Source organism: Bacillus rossius, chromosome 12, assembly GCF_032445375.1.
Source record: "Bacillus rossius redtenbacheri isolate Brsri chromosome 12, Brsri_v3, whole genome shotgun sequence".
Taxonomy (NCBI): domain Eukaryota; kingdom Metazoa; phylum Arthropoda; class Insecta; order Phasmatodea; family Bacillidae; genus Bacillus; species Bacillus rossius.
Genome location: NC_086339.1, coordinates 13,719,876 through 13,736,979, shown reverse-complemented (window position 1 = coordinate 13,736,979; position 17,104 = coordinate 13,719,876). Strand labels below are relative to the sequence as shown.

The following is a 17,104-nucleotide window of genomic DNA, read 5'->3' as shown; positions in this document are numbered from 1 at the left end:
GCTGGGCTGTAGGTGACGGAGAGTGTTACACGCGTGCGTCTGGTTGCAGGTGAACAACTTCGTGAACAAGGGCACCGACATGTCGCTGAGGGTGGCGTCCCTGGACTACCTGGGGGTGGTGGCGGCACGCCTCCGCAAGGACGCCGTTGTGTCGCAGAGCCGGCTCAGCACCATCGACCAGATCATCCAGGAGATCAAGGCCGAGGAGGATCGGGAGTGGGAGGAGCTCGGTGCCGATAAGAAGTCAGCGCGCGTGGTAACTTTGCATTCCACCTTCCGCCCAGTGTGATAGTTCCTAGGGATGTGAGAATGTTTAGAAGTTTCCAGCTTAGACCACACTCATAAAAGTTGTTTTTTGCTTTTAACTTAAAACTTCAAGTTCCGTTGGTTATCGTATGTAAGAAACATTGTCTAGTCGAAACATCAGTTCAAATCCTGGAGGGAGAATTTTTCCATTATCTTTGATCGTGAAATGATTCAGAAATTCTAAAATAAATAATTTATTTATGAAATCACAACACAAAAACTAGTTTTTTATATGTTAAGTATAAACAACAATCGTCATTTTTATTTATGTTATGGTAGTTATGGTAGTTGGGTAGTAATATTCTTTCAGCAACTTTTTTTTTTCAACAGCTGTCCAGCTCAGTATTATTGAACATATGACACTAAAATTTTGTCGTCAAGATTTAGTTCAATTAGAAATGTTAATCTTTTTTTAATAATTGTGTCGATTTTATATTTGGAATTTTTTTTAAACATAGAAGAGTTAATGTTTAATAATCATAAAATAAATGTTATTTTTGTTCTTTGAATCTGTAATAATCTCTTTGGTAAATGACTAAAGAATATTTGTAAATCTTCGAAATACTTTTTCTGACCCTCTTCTTGGTTACACACATGTATCAGTGGCCTAATCTTTGAGCAGCAGGAAGATGAGTTTTCTCTGCTGGTTTCGCTGAACTGGCCGAACGTCCCCCAGGAAAAGTCGGATCCGGACCTGGACCCGGAGGAAGAGCGGACGCAGTTCCTGCAGAGGGTGCTGCTGGACTACCTGGCGGTGAGCGGGCAGAACGACGCGGCACTCACGTACGCGCGGCACTTCTACCTCGCCCAGTGGTACAAGGACACCACCACCGACCGCAACAAGGTCTCCTCCGGCGGGAAGAACTCCGTGGTCAAGAAGAAGAAAAAGGCCAGAAAAAAGCGCAAAGGTTAGGAGCATTTTTTTGTGCTATTTGCGTAGCAGGACTTTTGACGTGTTTCATCGTTACTTTTCCCTGTTATTTCAAGTTCGCATGGTTTGTTAGTTTTTTTTTTTTTACTTCCAAAGTTTGCACTGTGCTTGTGATCTACACACTGACTTCTACATTATCAGGTGTAGATACTTTTCATGTTACTCTTATCTTATCGAGCATCATTTGCTCTTCTGTACACGGACTCTCGTGCAGCAATGACTGATTACTCTGACTCCTGACGCCATGATTCATTTTACGATCGAATCCGAGAAACGAATATGGCTGGCCGCGTGGCCGGTATGTAAATGACGGTCCTGCGCCAGGCGGTGGTGCTGTGTGCCGTGGAGCCTGCCGATTGCGCTGACGTCACTGCGGCCATCTTTGACTCAAAAATTCCTCAAAATTCCTCAAAAATGACTCAAAATGACTCAAAAATTTCTGTTTTGAGGAAAAATTTCTCGTTTTCTTCCTCAAAAATTAAAAAATTATGATTTCGAAAAACCTCAAAAGTCATTTTGCCTTAGAAAGAACACCTTGTCCATATAGAGTTTTAAGCATCCATGTCTGCAGCCTCCGATAAGCCTCTGACGTCATGATGGATTATGTCATCATGGCTTATGACGTCACCGTTGCAATTTCCGTTACGTCCGCCATCTTGAAAATCTTTATTTATTATCCGATTTTAATGAAAAAAAATTTAAACTTTATAAATAATATTAAATTAATAAAATTTTAATAAAAATATTTATAAACATACTTTTCCGACATTGAACTCGGAGTCCTTTGGTTCGAACCCAGTGAGGGCAAAAAAAAATTAAAATGTTGACCGAACCTTCTTCCAAGGAAGCCGCTGGCAGACTGACTCCTCCCACCACTTATGTCAAAGTATATATATTGTCACCTAGTATGACATGTCCGCCATCTTGAAAATCCGTTAGAAAATTGGGAAAAATTTTACAAATCATTTAAAAAAATAATCAATCGAATTGAATAATAAAAATTTGATAAAATACTACTTAAAAACCACTGTTGCACTCATTTTACGTTCGCCGCTTCAGATGCACATTTTTTTAGGTTTTCCAATATTTTTGTAAGAGGTTTTTATGGTATTTGTATTCAAGATATTTACTTTATCTTGCAAAATATATTAAAGAGACAGAAAAGATGTGAGGTTTGCCAGTGAAAACGGGAATTCTCAGTGGAATGGTCTATATTAAGAGTATGGGAACCATGAGTTTAGTGTGTAACTGTGTTTTTTTTTTTTTGCTGGGCAGACGAGACCAGCGAGGAGGAGTCGAGCTTGGGGACGGACTTCGACGAGGAGGACGCAAAGAACCACTGCCAGGCGGTGGAGACGACGGTCGGCTCCTACAAGCTGCTGGAGATGCGCAAGCAGTTCCTCATCTCGAAGATCCAGCCGTTCACGAACGGCCGCCGCAGCCAGCTCACGGACAAGGTGCTGCAGACGTACATAGACTATGACAGCGCGGAGCTCATCTGCCGCTTCCTCGCCTCCAAGAGGCCCTTCTCCCGCAGCTTCGACGTCTACCTCAAGCAGGTAACGCTCCGGCTCTCGGCTCTCCACAGTGTCGCTCTTAACAAAAGTTTACCCAGCGTGTTGTTCTGTTGTGTGCACACGGTTCCTTGACACAAGCACAATGTGTTTAAACTATATAAATTCCTGTGAAATAATTTCTAATGTAAAATTTTATAAAATGCACAACCATTTCTGCATCAACATGTTGAGTAGCTGGTTCTTTAAAATAAGGCAAATAAAAACTAAAGTGAAAGGTTGGTTAGGTTAGATTACATTAGGATAGCTACGTATATAATTACTATAGATGAACTAGACTGCAGATTTTTGGGTCGAATTGAGTCCAGCCGAGCAGAGCTTAGTAATAATAGCTTCCAGTCCAGCCAGCCGAGAATAATTGTATGTTCTTTATTATTTTTTTTGCCATTGGATTTTGGAAAACTCGCTGTGAAAGCTTTTTAAGTCAAGAAAAATTGGGTGTTTAGTGAATTAAATAATGAGAAAATATTGATAGTAGTGATGGTTCCATTCAGAATGCGGAGTTGGTCGGTTCCATTGATTCCACAATCATGGGATTCAGAATACAATGGTTTTGGAATCTACCTTGACTGATTCTTTTATTGTTTTTGTAAGTTTGCAAAATACATTTCATACGCAACGTAAGAAAATATAAAGAAATTGGACGTACATATAATTCTTAAGCTACATTAGAACGTCAGTTTTACCTAACTGGGATTTACGAATTCCTGTGTTTAACGTATTTATTTGCTTGCACCGCCATTTTCCCTACAGTATAAATGCATTACCTACTTTCCCGCTTTAAGCGAAAGAATTTCCCGCAACTTAAGTTGCAGCAGCACTGCGTTTAATACTAAACCTTCAGAAATGTTTGGACAGGACAATAAAAGTTTGAAGAAAATAAATGTAAATCTTATTTAATGAAACGGTATTTATGTGGGCACTGCAGGTACGTTTGCACTTGCCGGGTTCGATCATCACCGAGGTCACGCCATATTCTTTGTAAGTGGGTAATAATGAGAAGGATGTCGCAGTGAGCGAGCGGGCTTTCTCAGAACGCTTGATCCGGTTTTTCCCCCCCCGCCGCTCGTTCCGCCAGTGCCTCGCTCTCATCCGTGCGACGACCCGGATTTCGAGGGGACGTTGGGCGCTAACTTGATTCGTTCGCCCGTGCTCGCCGGCAGATACTGCTGGTGCTGGCGGAGAACTCCATCGCGGTGCGCACGAAGGCGATGAAGTGCCTGACGATGATCGTGGAGGCGGACCCCGGCGTGCTGGGCCGGGTGGACATGCAGCGCGGCGTGCGCCACTCGTTCCTGGACCACTCGACCTCGGTGCGGGAGGCGGCCGTCGACCTGGTGGGCAAGTTCGTGCTGAGCCGGCCGGAGCTCATCGACAAGTACTACGACATGCTGTCCGCCAGGATTCTGGTACGGGTCCGGGAGCGTACCACGAGTATCGCACATTGTTAGAGACCTGTCAAATTCGCGGATTCATTTCGCTGTAGGATGGAGTCCAAATACTTTTGACAATATTTCGCTTCAGTGATTGGACCACAGTTTATCTGAAGGACTCTGGGCCAATGGAAAAATCCTTTAACAGATGTATTAGCGAATCACGATCATACCAGTCAACAGGTGTTACGAGTCGGTAACCAATCGGCAGATGTAATTTGCACGAGTGCGTAGAGGATCATGGAGTCTATGCTTTAGGGATTTGAAATCGCGAATTTTTCAGGTCTCTACATATTGTGTATTTTATTCAACATTTCAATTAAAATAATTCCTTTTTTTAGTAATACATCCGGAAAAGATTATATGGTGAATTGTGGTAAAATTGAAGTAATACAGATTATCATGTCAATACACCATATAACACTATGCACCATATAATGGCAATTGAGACTCATGCGCAAAAAATATTCAAGAAAAATAAAAGATTCATTGAGAAATTTGGATTTGTTTTATGCCACATAGTACATACTTTTAATTTGTAACAAATAATTAGTGATTACGATTTAAAATTGTTAAAAAAAATACTCTATAGGCTCTCATTGTTATTTTTTATATTTTTGAAAATTCTTTTTTAATGTTATTTTCGTTTTAAATTTATTATGTTCCTCTTTTTTTTAGTTGTGATTGTTTTTAATGTTTTTATTGTTCACAAAAGGATACGGGAGTTAGCGTCAGAAAACGAGTCATCAAGATACTGAAGGACATTTGCATGGAATGTCCTGATTTCCCGAAAATTCCGGAAATATGTGTCAAGATGATTCGCAGAGTAAATGATGAGGAAGGTAAGAAAGTTTTTCAGCATACCAAGTTTTGAATGGTTACCGTAAAATCATTTGGAAAGTTTTAATATAAAATCATTGCATGGTGATTAAATATTTGTTTTTTTTTTTTCTTTTTCTTTTAGGTATCAGGAAGCTTGTGATGGAAGTATTTCAGAACATGTGGTTCACGCCGGTCCGGGAAAGGCCGACGCTAGATTCAACGGCGCTGCTGCGCAAAGTTATGAACATCACCGATGTTGTCGCAGCATCTCGTGATATGGGGCTGGAGTGGTTTGAGCAGTTGTTGATAAGTGTAAGTTCTCCAAACAGCTGTCTAGTATTTATTCTTAGACAGCACATTAAAGGAGTTTAACCGTTGGTAGTCCGTCCATTCTCTATAGTACTGTTAATTGAATAAGCAGAGCATGATTTTTCGTTAGAATGTGTGCTGAAAAAACGTTGCGTGGCTTATTTAAAACTTGTCAACGCCACACGGAAACACTGCGTACCGAGGTTTAGTCAAGCTCCAACTTAACTTGCTATTGCTAATTGTAGGACGGTCACATTGCACGTGGTTTGTGAGTGTGTGTGTGAAAAAGATGTTGCAATGAATGAATGTAGGACACAATCAAATTTATACACACCTAATTTTCAGAGCTAAAAAACTTTTAGCATAAATTCTTCCTAGAATCAAGAAAATCTAGTTCGTAAATTACAAAAAAAAAATTGAATTTTTATTTATTTATTTGGGATTAAGTTCTAAAATGTTAACCATTCTTACTGAAAACTGTAAATATAAAAGCTACACTTGTTTAGTACATAATGGGTTTTTTTCTTCAGTAAATGTTTTGAAAATATTAAATATTGGACTGGCACTTAACTCATTTATCATTTTATCAATGATGTCTTTATTTCTGAATGTTTTTACATTGATAAATTGTGTTAAATCTAATCACTCTAACTTCAGACATTTACCTTGGTGTGTTCATTTTTGTGAAATATTAATATGTATTGCTGTTTTGTGGTCACTGTCTTTAGTAGAAGGCTTTGTACTAAGTGGGAAATTAATGAATGTGTTAACATGTTGTACGTAAATTTGTGAGTTATCTCGATTTATTTCTGTGTAAAATTTTTTTCAGTTGTTTAAGCCAAAGGAAGACAAAGAGGACTCCACCAACTTGAACGTCGAACCGCCGAAAGCATTGCTCACCGCCTGCAAGCAGATAGTCGATTGCCTTATCGAAAACGTTCTCCGCCTGGAGGAAACAAGCTTCGTCGACGACCAGGGTAGCAAGGGCTCGTCCCAGCGGCTGGTCGCGTGTTTGACGACGCTGTACCTGTTTGCGAAGATCAGGCCGCAGCTGTTGCTGGACCACGCCATCACGCTCCAGCCGTACCTCAGCCTGAAGTGCCAGGTGAGCTGTACCTCCGGTGGTCACCTCGGTTTGCGCTTCCTCCTGAGCTGTGGGCAAGGGGAAACTTAGGTTTACCATCAAAGATAATATTTTCCGTACCATGGTTTTTTTTTTATTAGAATGTTACTTTTTTTTTTAATTGTGACTTTGTTTTGTTGCATTAATGTTCAATTGCACCATTGATAGAGACCGGAAAAATTCGCGGGTTCAATGACCTCCAGGATAGACTCTACTACACTTCACACACTCAGGGAAAATGCCACCTGTTCATTGGCTGCCGACTTGTGAAGTCGTCTCGACTGAGTGTCTGTGATTCGACACTTCTTCGAGCGAGGGTATCTAATTGGCCCTCATTACTCCAGATTAACAGTGAACCAGTGGTAGGAGCAGTGCTGAAGTATAATTATTTGAGATTGTAGCATATCAATAAATGAATCCGCGAATTTTTCTGGTCTCTAACGATTGATTATCGTCTTGCGTGTGTCTGAAAATAAGTTTCACGAGGGGGGGAAGAAAAAAGATTGTTCCGTTCGGCCCCGCAGACGCAAGGTGACTACCAGATCATCAGCAGCGTGGCACGGACGCTGGAGCTGGTGGTGCCCCTGATGGAGCACCCCAGCGAGACGTTCCTCGCCCAGCTGGAGGAGGACTCGGTGAAGCTGATCCTGCTGCACGACCGCACTGTGGTGGCCAGCTGCCTGTCCTGCCTGGGCTCCGTCGTCAACAGCGTCACCAGCAACTTCAAGCTCATCCGCGACTGCTTCCAGAAGTACTACGGTCAGTGCCGATCCTGTTTCATGTATTCAAATCAAATATCAAATTATTCATGAACATCAATTTTTTTTTTTTTTCGAATAGTCGCACACTCCTAAGGATTTTGCTATCCTCATATCCTCTGAGGCCACTTGTGGCGGCTTCAGTCGTCTTGGATATTATTATAATATTTATTTTGCGTAAAGTTTATTCTAAGATGATTTAATTTTTATAACACTATTTATGTCCTTATATTATTTAATGGTGTATTTTAAGATTTATTTATTGTAACTTATTAATAGTATACATACTTGGTTTATTTTACGTTAAGTACTCTTACTCTGTAGTGGGACGTACGGGAAGTAACGAGAACGATCTAGCGGAGTGAGGGGTGGTAGAGGAGGGGGGGGGGGGGTGACGTCAGCTGACGTGACGAGTGGGAGGCGGCTGCCAGCTGTTTTGTGAGGAGTGTGTTTTTGACCGCCGGCCGCGGAACTGCTCGTGGATAGAGGAATCGCATCCCAGCCATGGGGAAGTTGTGTTACGTTACGTGAACAAGAATTAACGGCAATATGACAGTAATGCCATGGCACGTTTGGCAAAGCGAAAAACGTGGTGGTACACGAGCGCGCGATGGTGTGGGGCGAGTGTACGGGCCACAGAAGCATTGCGCTGCTAGAGGCGCAAATAGTGATTGGGGTTTACGCCCAACCCCGGGAGTCACCGGCTTCAGAGGTATGCTTCAGTACCAAGTAAGTGTGAGAACTGGATTTTAGTACTTTATTTTCCCGGCTGGTACGATTTACAGAAGATATGTATTGAAAACAGAGTGCGGCGACGGGATTTAGTGGTTGGATTATATAGACTAAAGAACGTCATAATTTCGGTTCCTCCCCCCTCCTCCGTAATAGACATTTTTGGGACTTTGGATTAGAATTAATTATACTGCAAGAGGGTCTGTAAACCAATGTCGTTACACTGTGAATGTAATTATACCAATTTAAATGATACCTAGAATTTACCTTTTAAGTCCCTTTGCCTTTTTACGGTATTTAAGTTTGAGCATCTTTTTTTGGTAATTCATTATTATTAGAGACATGCATATTTCGCGATTGCGATAAAACGAATTTTTACGCGAATTTGAGTACATTTTTAAGAATAACGCGAATTTCTCACATTTTGGATAATAACGCGAAATCCTTGAATTTTCGGCGAACAGTCAGAACATTTTCCTCATTCGAACACGGCAATTCAATTTGTAAATACAGTAACAAACGTGAAACAACAAAAAAACCAAAGATAACTACCCACACAGTGTATTTTATAACATGAAAAGTTGCTTTTATTTCTAAACATGTAACAATTTAAGCCTAGGCGTGTAAAAGTCCGAGTAATTACAGCAGGAGACAATCTAAAATGTACTAGGGAAAAACGTAAACTCACGAATATAGAAACGTAACGGAAATGTCGTAAATATTACGTGGCTAATCGTAACATTGTAAGTGCTGATACTGTATTTATGTCACAACTTAGCCGAAATACTGGTACGAGACATGAACTTCACAAGATAAAATGAGTGGAATCTTGGTAACTGTTTTATACGTATTATATAATTTCGGAAGTATTATACTGTTGACGCATATTTTTTAAACTAACCATTTATTTGTGGGGATCGTAAATAATTAATTATTGGTATCAAGACATCAAGATGAACGTAAACTTGAACATGTTACGGCAGCGAGTAAGCGGGTGCGTATACCAATAAACTGGTATTAGAACTGGACAAAACTGGTACACGGGAGGTGGAGCTTATATTTTTTTCCGCTAAGCTCGCTTCTATTGGCTGGCTGGCTGGCTGGCTGATGGAAGGTCACGAGTCTGGGCGGAGCATTGAATGAGTTATACTGTGCATGCGCAGCTCAGAGAACAGACGCCGCACTGTAACAACAGATGATCGAGTACAATGACCTTTCTCCGCGCAAGGCGCGCAATTGACGGTAAATTTTCATCAATTTGCGCCCCTTTTTTATTTATTTTTACTGTGTAATGTAGCCCGTATTTGTTCTGAACGCTGCAGGATGCGACTGTATTTTAATTAACTTTAACGTATTTCTTACTTTTCCCTTTATTTACACTTTCCCACTTTTTTACTTTGTCCCCATGAAAAGTGCAAATAAGGGGTTTTGCTGTATTTTGATATTCGGCTCGCCTGGACAGTCGATTATCACGGTGTTTACAGCAGGTTGTTTCTCGAAGCGTTGTTCTCTTATATAGTCTTTAGCGTTGTTTGTCCATTGCGTCCATTTTTATTAACCAAATACCAAATTTAAAATGCAAACACGGTGACGATTCGTAACATTCTGTTGTGCGCAAGTTAAAGTTTAACGGGTCGAATTTTGTTACAGATAGTTTTCAACGTCTGTGAAATAAATTAAAGGTGTACAATTTAAAGGTCGGCTAAAACATTAGGCCTATTAAAATGCCTAAAGTGCCGGTAACTGCAAAACAGCGAGCCTCTGAATTTTCTCAACACGGACTTTATGCTAGTGATTCAACCACACTTTTTTGTCGTCACTGTAATGTCACCGTCTCTTGGGATAGGAAAGACTCATGTGAAAAACATGTAGGCAGTGAAAAACACAAGAAGCGTCTCTCTTCATTGCAAGGCTCATCTAGTGCGTCTGAACGCCAGTCGTCAATATCTTCAGCGTTTCAGACAGCAAAAAATAATGTCCAAAAAGACAAAAAGTTGGAATTTATAAAGGAAACAACAGAGACCTTTATAAAGGCAAATATACCCCTTGAAAAGCTTGATGATCCTAATATCAGGGCATGGCTGAACAAATACATCGAAGGTGCTGGAGACATGCCACTTGCGAGAACAGTCCATGAGAAATATGTAGGGGACATAGCCAAATGCAGAATTGAAGATGCCAAAACTGCATTAAAGGACAAAAAAATTGACATACTGTGCGACAAAACAACAGATAAAATGGGTAGGTGTGTATTTGTTGTTTTATTTAGAATTCTGAATCTTCAACAGGATAAACCAGAAATATTTGTTGCAGGAGTTCACTTTCTTGAAGCTGCTAATGCCACAAACTGTGTGAGGGCAATTTTAGATTCACTCAAAATGTACAATGTACAGTATGGTGATGTGCTCTCAGTAGTAACCGATGCTGCTCGTTATATGACCAAGGCTGTTAGTACTCTCGAAGTAATCCTTGGAGACCAGTTAACGCATGTCCAGTGCTGGGCACATAAGTTAAATCTTGTTGGCAATGTCTGGGTGAAAGAGTTGCCTGAGTTGAACAATGCTATGAGCAAAATAAAAAATGTGTTCAACAACACCAGGAAAAGAAGGCACCTGTATGCTAGCTTTCTTGAAGAAAAGCATGGAGAGAAACGTCCAGTGTTCCCACTTCCTGTTGTTACTAGATGGAATTCCTGGTTCAACAGCGTTTTTTATGTAGCAGACTACATTACATGACATTGTTGATTTCTGCAAAACAGATGAACTAAAGGCAACACAAAATTCAGGGGTTGAGTTTCTGTGTTCACTCACAGAAAATGACATTTCTCTCATTCTTTGTCAAGCTGTCTTTGTGAAAGAGCATGCCAAGAGCCTTGTAGAGCTAATACAGAAACTTGAAGGTTCTTTGTATCCAACTGCCATTCACTATATGGGGACTTGCAAGATATAAAAAAAAAAATTTGAAAACATCACTCGTGGCATTTATTTTGAGGCAACCAGTAGAGCTTTGTCCAACATGCCCCCCGCTAAAGCTGCTGAAGCTAAAGTGTCCATCACAAGAACAGCAACACAAGCCCTTTCCAAACTGAACTCTCTCATGACAACTGACCCAAGTAGAAAGAGATTTGAAGCAATTCAAATTTTTAGTCAGGAAAGTTTGTTGCTTGCTAAATTAAACCCAGAAATGGTGCAGAAACTGAAAACTGTCCATAGTCTCTACTCCATAAGCACTGAAGAATTAACAGCTGGTTTTGGTCAGCTTCAGGACATTGTTACAAAACAAATGGAAACAGACAATTCAGTGGACGTAGTGAAGTCATTGAATGTAGTAAAGCTGTCACAGCCATTGTTTGCTTCCAGCTGCCTTGAAGCCATCTGGATGCCTTCTGCAAACGTTGACTGTGAACGATTTTTGTCCTCATATAACACAGTCTTAACAGACCGCAGGACAAATTTAAGTGAGGCTAATTTGTGTATCATGGCTACTTTTGCTTTCGAGAGCTAAAGTTTGAGGATTTTGTCCCATGTGTTTATGTCACTATTTTAGAGACTTCATATTTATTCTTGCTGGTTTAGGTACTAAAATATTTTCAATTACTGTATGTAAAAAGTGATGTGTAAATTAGATTGTAAATTACTGCTGCTAGTGCAACTGTACAATGCAAGAATGTGTCCAAAATTTCAAGGTATGCTTAGCTTAATTTTTTTAATTTATAGTGCTAAAACTATTTAAAAAATAACACCGCTTTTGATGTATGATAACACCACTTTTAAGGGTAAATAACAACGAATTTTGCTATAAAATAAACCCCAAAACTGCATGTCTCTAATTATTATACCTATCATGATAGAGTTTGCTGGACTGTCGGAAAATTTAGTATGCTAATAATATATTTTTTTGCGCACTTGCCAAATGTTAGACCAGTCGATGCGCGTCTGTTGAACTTAATTTCTTTACACTCTCATTATCAGTATGTCAGTGGTGACGCGTACGCGGGACTGGCGTGGGGAGTGCGGACGTGTGCCGCTACCCCGGTATAAGGGAAGTAGGCCACACCTCAAATATCATAAAATCTTAAATATGCGAAAAATGATTGATGAGGACTCTAGAAATTCAATTCAAACACTAGAACCTGTGCAGTTGAAAAGGACAACATTATTGTTTATCTCAGAACAGAAACTTCAGAGATTTTTTTTTCTTCATTGTATTTCATTAGGAGGATTCCAATTTGTAATTTAAAATGAATCTTCTAAATGTTTAGCTAGTTTTATATACCACCACTGAATATTTTTCTAGCCTTAAAAATATTGGACAATCTATCCCCCCCCCCCCCCCCCCCCCCGCCCCACTACAGGATGCTCTATTCCTTAGTATTATTTAAAAAAAAAAAAAAAAAATCTCCAATGTTTACAGGTCATGAAATTAACTGCTTTTGCTGTTCAGTAAAAGCTGAAACTGTCTGTAAGAAGCGAGGGAGGGGATAAAGTAGGGAATTAATGGGGGAAAGCCTCATTAGTGATTAGTAGAGACAGGAAAAATTTGCAGATTTATTTTGTGTTATGCTAGAATCCGAACACTTCAAATTGCTTCTGTGCTTGGCTCACTGTTTATCTGAAAGATTTTGAGCTAGAGATAATAAAAAAAAACCTTCAACCAAGAAGTATTTAATCGTAAGCATTCCAAATACAGGTCTCAGAAGTCAGTAAGTAGCCAATGAGCATTTGGCATTCGCCCAAGTATGTAGGGGTACATGGAGTCTATCATAGAGGTCATTGATACCGCAAATTTTACCAGGCTCTAGTGATAAAGTAGCTAATGTTTATATGCCAGTATATTTCCTTCCCTTTGTTTTCTTTAATCTTGTCTGGCAAAATTGTGTAGTTTTGCAGTGATGGTAGGCACCTGCATGTCTTCACCAGCAAATTTTTTTTTTTTGCATAAGTCATTACCTGATTACATTAGTAATTACAGCAAGTGTTTTATGTTAATCTCTCTGTATTTTACACAAGAGAGTCAGATCAGTATTCTAACTCTGTATTGTATATTGTGCAGGCCACTTGACGGATTACAAAAAGATCTACATGAATGAGCCTGCACACCCATGGCTGGTGAAGTGCCGTCCATTTTTCAGAAGAGCATTGTTTACTGTGGGACTCCTCCTCAGGCATTTTGATTTCATGGACAAAGATGTGATCAAAGGCTTGCCCGTAAGTACCCATCAGCATTACATTACGTATGTTCAAGCATTATTAGGTTTTGTGATCTGAAGATGGTTGATGCATTAATTGTTGCTATCTTTGATTTGTAGTATTTAAAATAGCTTGTTGTATAGAATTTTTTAACAATTAATTAATTAATTAATAGAGCAAAACTTTATGTGGTTTTGTAAAGTAAAATCATATTAAAAATTAATATAATTTTTTTTAGCTGTTTTTATCTATAGACAGAAACTTACTTTCAAAGTTCACAGTTAATCAGTTTTTTTCAATTAATTTAAAACAAAATATGATTTAATGCCTGTAAAAATCTTTCTTAGTAATGTGTCTAAATTTAAAATGCTATTAAAATTTACAGTGTTAATGTGTTATATAACTGCTGGTTAAATATTTGCAAACTGTCTTGAGACATAGATTTATGATTGAAACTGAAGTAAAAATACTTGCTGTGGTGGAAATATCTAGTACTTTGATTTAGAAAATAATTTTTTGGTCTGAATTAATCTAATCTAGTCTAATTGTCTAACTCAATATTTATTTTATAAATATATAGTTAAAACTGTTATTTTGACAAAATTATTAGTACCTATGTACGTATTTAGAACACGTTTTTTTTTTTTTTTACTAAGTTCCAAATTTTTTACTGTGCTATTTACTGCATTTTTTCTTAGATCGTAGAGAAATTAGAGAAATTGTGTTTTATCATATAGAATTGTAGCTTAACATCCATGGCTATCATACTGTTGGCTGTTCTTTTGTTTCTTGTCCTAAGAATAAAATGAGTTTGTGTTTTCTGTATTTCAATAAACTTAAGGTTTCATAAGTAAAATATATATATTTTTTTTAAAGCTTGGTAGACAGTGGGAAAAATTTTGCTTTAAACACAGAGCTAATAAAGGTGTCAAAAAAATTTTCAGAATTTTTTGTCCAGGGGATTTTTAAGGGGGAGGGGGGGAGGGATAGAATCTCTTTGATTGCTGCTTGCTTTCATATTCCATCCTTTTGTTGGTTAGAATGATAGAATTTTTTAGTTTTTTACTTGGTGGGGGGTGAGGTGAGGAAAATATCCCTTTTTGTGTACGACTTTCAGTGAGAAAAATTAACTGCATGCTACTTAAAAGTAAACGTCGTGCGGTTTCATCTTGATTGCAGAAAGACATCAAAGACCAGGTGTTCGACACACTGCTGTTTTTCGTGAACCAACAAAACGAAGACATCCAGACGTACACGCTGAAAGCGATAGGCTCTCTGTGTATTCGGCACTACGAGTTCATGTTGGGGAACGAGCTGAAGAAACTGTACCACAGCCTCTTGACGGAGGATGACGCCCCTCTTCAGATGCGAACTCAGGCATGTTACGCTTGTTTGAGACTCCGTTGTGTGTTTGTGATTTCCTTCCTGCAAGTCACCTCCATTTGGGTATTTACTGATTGCATGTGCTAAGTCACATTACATTAGTGTTCTCCGCGCTTCCATGGAACTTATTAGTTCCCATGTGGCTCGTAGTCTACTATAATTTTGAAGACCCAATTATCTAAAAATCTTACTGTGAATAGGTAAATAGTACAGAGTAAAATAAAAATATAAAATAAAACTATTTTTCCCCTCTTCCTTGTAGCATAGGTATTATTGTTTTTGTTCACCGCACGTGATGTGACCAGTTATATTTTTGTCTGTACAGTAAAACTTTTATCATAAAGTACCTCACTATAAAGGATTTGTCACCTTAAATATATAGGTATTTTCAGGGCCCAATAAGGTGTATTACATTTAGTAATTTTTTAATATAAATTACTTTCATTATTAAGTACTAAAGAGATGGGTTTTTTCAGTTACGTTGTAATGAGATTTCACTTTACTGTGTATTTTTTCTGATTGCATATCTTCATATTTTGTTGTTCCAAGTATATTTATAAAAAACTAAAATCTTTAAAATTTTTATCTTATAATATCTGCCATGTTTTAAGGAGGGTTTTGTAATCTCCAGGTGATATTTTAAGTCATAGTGATGTTTGGGAAGCTGCCTTTCTTAAAGTCATGCAAACAAGATGTTACCCTTGTCTTGAAGTTGAAGCTAAATTTACGCATTTACTTTTAGAGCTGGGCCGATCACCTATTTTGCCGATCATGCCGATGCCGATCGTCTGCTGCCGATCTTGCCGATCTTCTGAGCCGATTAGAGCCTTTCAAGTACCTCTGATTACACGTTGCTTTTGACTGATCACTATAAACGGTGAAATATTCCCAGACAAAACTACTTTTCATTGACATGATTACTTAAAAATCACGACATCATAAATTTCACGGACTAGCAATTATACAGGTAAGCCCGGAAGGTCTTGTCAAGCTTCTCAGACACCAGCGTGCAGCTGGGTTAAGGCCAAGGTCATGTGACGTAACATCTCCCGAGGCTTACTGCGCCTTCGCAGCAGATGGATAAAAATAGTAAACTCCCAATTATACGTGTTCATTGGGACCCGCCGATGCCCGGATAATTGAAATTCTGTAAAAAAAAAAAAAAAAATAATAAACCCGGATAATCGGTTAACGGTAAGGGCCGCCTTCGAATTGTTGTCTCGGCTTAAAAAAATACGGCACTGCCTAGCCATTAGTTCACGGTCATTTACAACAGCCGAAGAGAGAAAGATAAGATCGTGCTGACCTTGTACACATAAATTTTGGGTAGCTCCCCACCCCCCTCCTCCCCTTCGATCAACCGAATGCCAGACAGACACGTCACTCGCCAGGCGCCTGCCGTGCGTTGGCGGGCGGAAAGTAACTCTGCAGCACGTGAAACAACATTCAAACAAACGGAAAACGGGAAGCAGAAGTCAGGACATCCCCCTCACGTTTAAAGAGTGACAAATGTGACAGCTGAAAGGGGGGCGACACAAAGGGTCGGTACAAACAGCGTTGCAGTGTTTGCAGGCCGCCGGCCCGCGTGACGTTAATTTTAAGCGCTGACAATTTTGCTTCTCTTTTTTTTCTGCACTTTTAAATCGTCCCGGATTATCCGATTCCCGTATTATCCGATTCCCGTATTAGCGCGTCACGGATTAACGATGTTCTACTGTGGGAAACAAAACTTTTCATCAACCAGGTTTTTATACAAAAGAAAGTTAAGCTCTATTTCCCGCTAAACAGGATAAGAATATTAATTTCTCTAAAAAAAACTTTCAATAGGCCATATTTAGCGAGAAAAAACTAAATAGATGAATTCCCGAAGAGTAGTTGTTTACTAACCACGAGACTACTAGCGCCAATAATCCGTACTAATTCCGTCGCGCGACGCGCGTCACTCTAATCTCTGGCGTCACTTAACCAACCTAAACAACAGTCGCCATTCGCCATTCCGGTAATATTAACCGTAAATGGTAAACAAATACATAGTTTTCGGTTCGTAAATGATAAATAACTTTGCAATTAGTATAATGGAAAATTATTTTACCGAAAGTACCGTAAATATACGTGGAAATTGATACTTAGGTATGTAACTGTTCAATGTTTATAAAACTTACGGTATTTGTTTACTTTATTGGTATATTTTTTTTCGTGTGTGGTTAGTTTTAAATTATTAAATCCTATTATTTTTCAATGAATAATCAAATTTTCTTCCCGAAAAGTACCGTAAACAAACATGGAAAGTTGTTAGGTATAGGTAATTATTCAATGTTATAAGTTTGCAGTAGGAGACCAATGATCGGCTCAAATAATCGGCTACGTTTTGCCGATCATTATGATCGGCAAAATTAACAAAATCGGCCGATTACTACGATCGGGGATCGGCATCGGCCCAGCTCTATTTACTTTAGTATCATTGTGCAGGGAAAATATTTCCATCTCTGAACATCTCCATTTCCGTCCCTATTGAAATTGTCTTGTTATTAACACAATACATGT

General features: G+C 39.0%; 1 protein-coding gene across 3 annotated transcripts in view; it reads left to right on the top strand.

The window, feature by feature from the left end:
- Positions 1-17,104, top strand: part of LOC134537568 (nipped-B-like protein) — a 65,300-nt gene that overhangs the window by 26,630 nt on the left and 21,566 nt on the right. For all 3 annotated transcript variants that reach the window (XM_063378134.1, XM_063378133.1, XM_063378132.1), the window contains 10 exons: positions 50-256; positions 983-1,214; positions 2,513-2,796; positions 3,975-4,220; positions 4,960-5,086; positions 5,209-5,378; positions 6,205-6,480; positions 7,023-7,257; positions 13,041-13,195; positions 14,357-14,554. In XM_063378134.1, the coding sequence (XP_063234204.1) occupies positions 50-256; positions 983-1,214; positions 2,513-2,796; positions 3,975-4,220; positions 4,960-5,086; positions 5,209-5,378; positions 6,205-6,480; positions 7,023-7,257; positions 13,041-13,195; positions 14,357-14,554 (2,130 nt within the window). The remainder of the gene's footprint in view (positions 1-49; positions 257-982; positions 1,215-2,512; positions 2,797-3,974; positions 4,221-4,959; positions 5,087-5,208; positions 5,379-6,204; positions 6,481-7,022; positions 7,258-13,040; positions 13,196-14,356; positions 14,555-17,104) is intronic.